The 5,839-nt window shown below is 38.6% G+C and overlaps 1 protein-coding gene across 1 annotated transcript in view; it reads left to right on the plus strand.

The window, feature by feature from the left end:
* Positions 1 to 231: 231 nt before the first annotated feature.
* The window catches only part of LOC113472425 (retinol dehydrogenase 12-like), an 11,705-nt gene continuing 6,097 nt past the window's right edge, over positions 232 to 5,839 (plus strand). Inside the window, exons 1-2 of the mRNA XM_026832180.1 lie at positions 232 to 732; positions 1,115 to 1,271. Coding sequence (XP_026687981.1) covers positions 694 to 732; positions 1,115 to 1,271 — 196 coding nt within the window. The 5' untranslated portion in view covers positions 232 to 693. The remainder of the gene's footprint in view (positions 733 to 1,114; positions 1,272 to 5,839) is intronic.

The raw sequence follows: 5,839 nt of genomic DNA on the forward strand, positions 1-5,839 counted from the left end.
AACCTTATCCACAATAAAATGGTTATAATCCAATAAGCAGGCATTAACATTATCGTCCAGTTGATATTATATGATTATCCTGCGGTTAACACGCTGCAGATTCCGTCTTAAACCCCGCTTTAGTTTTTCGTGCCACCCCTACCAATCGCCTTAGTGTACTAGTGGAACCATTGACATTAATTCAAAACAATTAAAACATTTCATTTGCAGACAATGTCGCAAAACCCCGCTTTAGTTTTTCATTCCACCCCTACCAATCGCCTTAGTGTACTAGTGGAACCATTGACATTAATTCAAAACAATTAAAACATTTCATTTGCAGACAATGTCGCTAATTAATTTAGTTATCGGTTGATCACATCTAGTGGATGATTGAATTAATCGATTCGTTTTAATCAACTTTACCAAGTTTGCTAACTTTATTGGAGTCTTAAATTTTCCCACGTTGTCGAAGAAACACAAAATAGTTTTAAAAGTTCCAACACCTACTAGTGTTATTTCAATCCCTGATTTACTTTTACTAATTGGGTGCTTATAAAACCCTCATGTGCCTAACTTCATTTCACTGTGATAGTAAAGAATCAGGGTCGTTTTTTTTTAAATCCCTTCAAACAGTTCATGCTTGATTTAATCCATTACCTATTTTAATTTACTTGAACCTTTGATTTTCTATCTTTCTCATTTTAGATAATTATGACGCTATCATCTGTAAAGTTTGTGGTGCATTTCATGGTAAATATATTTTTTATTAATTTCAAGTAGGTAACCTTTTTTTTTCAAATGTATTAGGTACCTATTTATCTTCATATTTGACTAGGTAATATCAAAGAGTATTTTGTACCTCTAACTTTTGGTCTCATTTATCCCTACCTATTTGGGAGAAAAATAATTAAAATTATCAACTATAAGAGTAAATTTTTGGTTCGAGACTTTTGTATAGATACCTTCAAACAGATCTTAACATTCTTAGCAGAATAATACCCTAATGCCAACCGTGATCTGCTATGATAGTAAAATAAGAAAAGGCCAAATTAGCGTGTTCACTATTCAGGTTTTAAAACTTAAATCTTGAACATCAGCTTGCTGTGTAATTGCTTTGTGTTTTGGATTTTAGTTCCTGGTGGATTTACTGCTTGGAGCTTTGGATGACATTGATGAATACAATGGTTTTGCTTACTCCTCGTTCCATGGTCCCGTGTCAGGGGATGTCAAACCAGTTTATTTCACGGATCCTTATACCCCCGGACAAACGCTTGTTGACTATTTGGTATGTACCCAATTATAGTACTTTTACTATTTGTAGGTACAAGATGTCTTACACGTTTAGAAGACGTTAGCCGTCTTCAGCATAATCCTAAAGTTCCTATCATCCCTAGAAAAGCAGCCAACGAGGCTAAATTTGCGCGGCTAGAAGACGTTTTATAACAGCTTTTGAAAACTACTTCTGCACCTAAGAGTATTTGAGATATCAACCTCTCTCAGCCTGAGGAGTATGGTCGGGAAAAGCCAGAAACACGCGATTGCCTAGATGGTCACTAATCCGTATATTAACCACGCGCCAAGTTGCTTAACTTCAGTGACGGAAACTGACGCATTTAATGTACTATTGCTATCGCCGTGCCGTGGCGCTGACTCCATCGCCTTCTTGCTTACACTTATCAAGTTACATTGGGCAAGAGCAAGTGACTTTGTCACCCGACGCGCGACGCTTGACTTTGAACTTCTATTCACAAAATGAACTACGCGTGAACTTGATAGCGAGGGTAATTCGACTCAAGATAATAGGTATTATGTTTAGGCTGGAAATTTACCACATTATTAGGTGTTCAGCCAAGCATCCTGTGGTCCTGTAGCATCCGATGTGTAGAGGATGTTCCAGAGACTGCGTAGACTTGTTTATATTCAAGAAATAATTTAATCGGAGAAGATTTGTTGTAGGTGTAGGTATCATAAGTATGTATGTTGTGTTGTTTACAAATGTCGGGGCATTGATCGATATGGGCAATATGCCATTTTCCTACGTGTGTCCTAATATTTTTCAATCGATTTTCAGAATGATAAAATATGAACTTTTAAACCTAAATTCAAGAGAAAAATTTGCAAATGACACAAATTTCGGCACATGTCTCAGAAATGACTGCCAAAAACTTCAATGACGTTTCCTGAAAAGTTAGGAATTTGGATATACTGCCTTTTCATTAAGGAGGGCAGTACAGGTTTCCTTGGCTAAAAAATATCCTCTAATAACTAATCGAATAGAACACCGAAAATGGTTTGTTTTTATGTTCCCATGGGTAGCAAAAGTGCAACACAAGACAAATAAGTAGGTACTCATGGAAAACTAAGAAAATAAGTCAAAACACACGAGACAAAATATTAATTTGTTTATAATTGAATTATCTTATTTCTTATGCTCTTGTATATTTTTTATTGGAAAATAGTTTAAGCCTATTATGCTGTAGTCAGAGGAAGTTTGAAATATTTAGATGAAACAGGAAGTTTTCGTCAGCGTTATAATATGTACGCAACAGGATTACCGTTTTATGTTGACTGGTGGGCCATTTTTTGACGTTTCACTTGCATCTGTGCCTGTACGGAAGCCCAAAGTCCTTTTAAACATAAGACTGTAGATGTGGAGGTTAAATTCAATTCCTAATAGGTATCAGATGAGCGACAAGAGACGACGCGACGTTTCTATTCCGTGGCTGGGTGGGCATAAGAGAATGATAAAGCGCAATTTATTGTCTATCTGGTGTACTCGTTAAATTCTCGTTAACCACTGGACCAAGCGTGCTCCGTTTTAATACGTTTAATTCTAATATTGTAGGAATTCTAGATGTACCCTAGTTGTGGATAACGCCTCAGTCATTAACCTTATCCACAATAAAATGGTTATAATCCAATAAGCAGGCATTAACATTATCGTCCAGTTGATATTATATGATTATCGTCGCGTCCTTGGACCATACCGGGATAGCATACCAAATTTCATCGCTCTAGGACAAACCGTTCTTGAGATATTTTGTATACCACCTTTTCAAAATTAAATCTGTGGTACACACATACATGCATACATACGTACATACATACGTACGTACGTACATACATACGTACAGACCATGGGCTAAAAATCACTTTTTTGACATCAGGGGATCCCAAAACGGATATTTCCAACCATTTCCCGATTTTGAAAATTTGGACCGATTGCAATACTTTCATTACTAGTATAGCTCCGCTATACTGTAGTAATAGAAAGTAAAAAATCATCAAATGTATGTTCTAAATGCCTACATTTCCTTACATACAAAATTATTATAACCAAGTCATATGCTTTCTACACATCCATGTATGTTCCATGTAATAAAATTCATACGTTGTAGCTTCTAATTTCTTTTCCTGACGTCCCGTCCTGTATTTACTTCTACCAACCTTACTCATCTCCTCCTCCTCTTCCTTCTTCATCATATTTCTCTTCAACTCCGTCTTTCCAGCCATCTTCTTTCTCCTCTTTCTCCTTCTCCTCCTCCTAATTCTTCCACTTTTTTATTATTACACACTCTTTCTGCCTCCTTCGTCGCTTCTTCTTAAAATATTTCCACCTCATACATACAACACACATTATTACGCTACATAAATTTTACTTTAGACTAATTTTCCGCGTGATATATGATAGCAGCTCAGGGAGACAGAATAACGTGGAAAAGAAGGTATTTAGAAGCAAGAAAAGAAGGTTAGGTACATTATGTATTTAGAAGCTGGAAGAAAATTAGTGCATGGGAGGATTTCTCAGGTGTAAAAGTAAAATTCACAGTGATAATCTAAATACCTAGCAAACTACGAGTGCAGAATATGAGTCTTACTATCAGTAGAAGTGAAGATTATGAGTTCCTAGTGGGGAATTGGTGGAGATATATGACAACATTCCTCATTATTAGGTTGTTGCGGTGAAACAAACCAACTTGGAATGGAAAAATACTCATTGGGGAGAAGGTTCTACATCCTCTAGTCTAGAATGAAAGATTTGAAGGTCAGTTGCAGGAATCGAATCCGCGACCATCAGAGCTACCAAGCCCAAGATTGATGGACCTTTATTTTGGTGACACCTATACGCGGATATAGGTACTTCATAGTTGGTGTTCGATGTAGATAGAAGAATTCTATCTTGGTAGCATAGCGTATAGCATATACGTTATGTAGGTAGGTGACGCTCAAAACAACATGGAGCGGAGAGCATCGCATATACATATACATATACATATACATAGAGCATGGAGTATGTCTAAGAACAAATTCTGATTTATAGAGGTAGGTACCTAATTTTAAAGTTAAAAAACGCGTCCCGAATTTTTTTAGCTATCCAATTAGTTCTCAGTCATAGATGCAGACGGTACGTGCGTAACCTTTGATAGCACGATAGATACTTTGACAGGTCTGTGTCGTAGCATGCTCATCCCGTAGTATGTCTCTCATAAATAGGCTTGCCAGATATCCAAAATGTCGATTCGGGACGCGAATCCGCGAACATAATTGCCAAATCCGCGAACATAATCGCAAAATCCGCGTAGTATGTCTCTCATAAAATACGCGAGAAAAAGCACTCTACTCCCTTATGGGCACCCTCTTGAGGACTTCGCGTGCTCGCTATACGCGGGGTTACGTATACGGTCGCGCTCCGCGCTTTCAGAGCTTCGCGGGCTGTGCAAGCATACGGTCGCGCTGCAAGCTCTCGGGGATTCGCGGTTTTTGTACATAGGTGTACGGTCGCGCTGCACGCTCCCGGGGCTTCGCGTGTTCGTGGGGTGTGCAAACGGTCGCGCTTCGCCCCTGAGACCTAATATTGTCCCTCAGTCTTGTTTCGAAGAAATGAAAACTCAAAGCGAGAACCGATTCCCACCCCCGTACAAAATTCATTCCCGTACCGGACTTCGCGATTACCTACTGTAAAAATCTGGTGTGAACATCACACGACTTTCCTTATCCTATTGAATGATGCTTTCCTTATTTGAGTGTTCTTTTACCCTAACTTTTACAATATCTCTAACCGTTTTGTCGCTATAGCTAAAAACCGCCAAAAAACGGTCGAAATCTGGTGTGAACATCACACGACTTTCCTTATCCTATTGAATGATGCTTGTTTGAGTGTTCTTTTACCCCAACTTTTACAATATCTCTAACCGTTTTGTCGCTATAGCTGAAAACCGCCAAAAAACGGTCGAAATCTGTCCAAAAGCGCAAAATACCTTTTGTAGCTATAGCTGAAAACCGCCAAAAAACGGTCGAAATCTGTCCAAAAGCGGTCAAAATACCGCCAAGCGCAGCAACCATCTCAAAACCGTTTTGTGTTGCATCCTTGTCACATTTGTGAACTACATACCAAATTTCAAGTCTCTAGCTCATACCGTTCCCGATATTGTTAATATTACACCAAAAACCGCCAAAAAGCGGTAAAATGCCGCCAACCGTTGCACCGATCCTAACCAAAAGTTTCGTGTCGCATCCTCGTCACATTTGAAAGATACATACCAAATTTTAAGTCTCTAGCTCTTACCGTTCTCGAGATATTTTGTTTACAGACAGACAGACAGACAGACAGACAGACACACACCGGACCAATGGCCTGAAACTTTGGATTTACGCTTCTCCGCGCGCCCCTCAAACGTGTTCTTGCACTAAAAACTGACCATCGAAATTTTGACCCGATTACATTACTGTTCCTTTATAGATAAATGGAAAGTAAAAACAGGTAATTAACCCGCACATCCCTGGCAACACTGGGACGCTCGCGCCTGAACATAGGATTTTTTAACATGTTTCAGATGAGTACTTGCTATAAACTAAC

This window comes from Diaphorina citri, unplaced genomic scaffold (genome assembly GCF_000475195.1).
Source record: "Diaphorina citri unplaced genomic scaffold, Diaci psyllid genome assembly version 1.1 scaffold5413, whole genome shotgun sequence".
Classification (NCBI taxonomy): Eukaryota; Metazoa; Arthropoda; class Insecta; order Hemiptera; family Psyllidae; genus Diaphorina; species Diaphorina citri.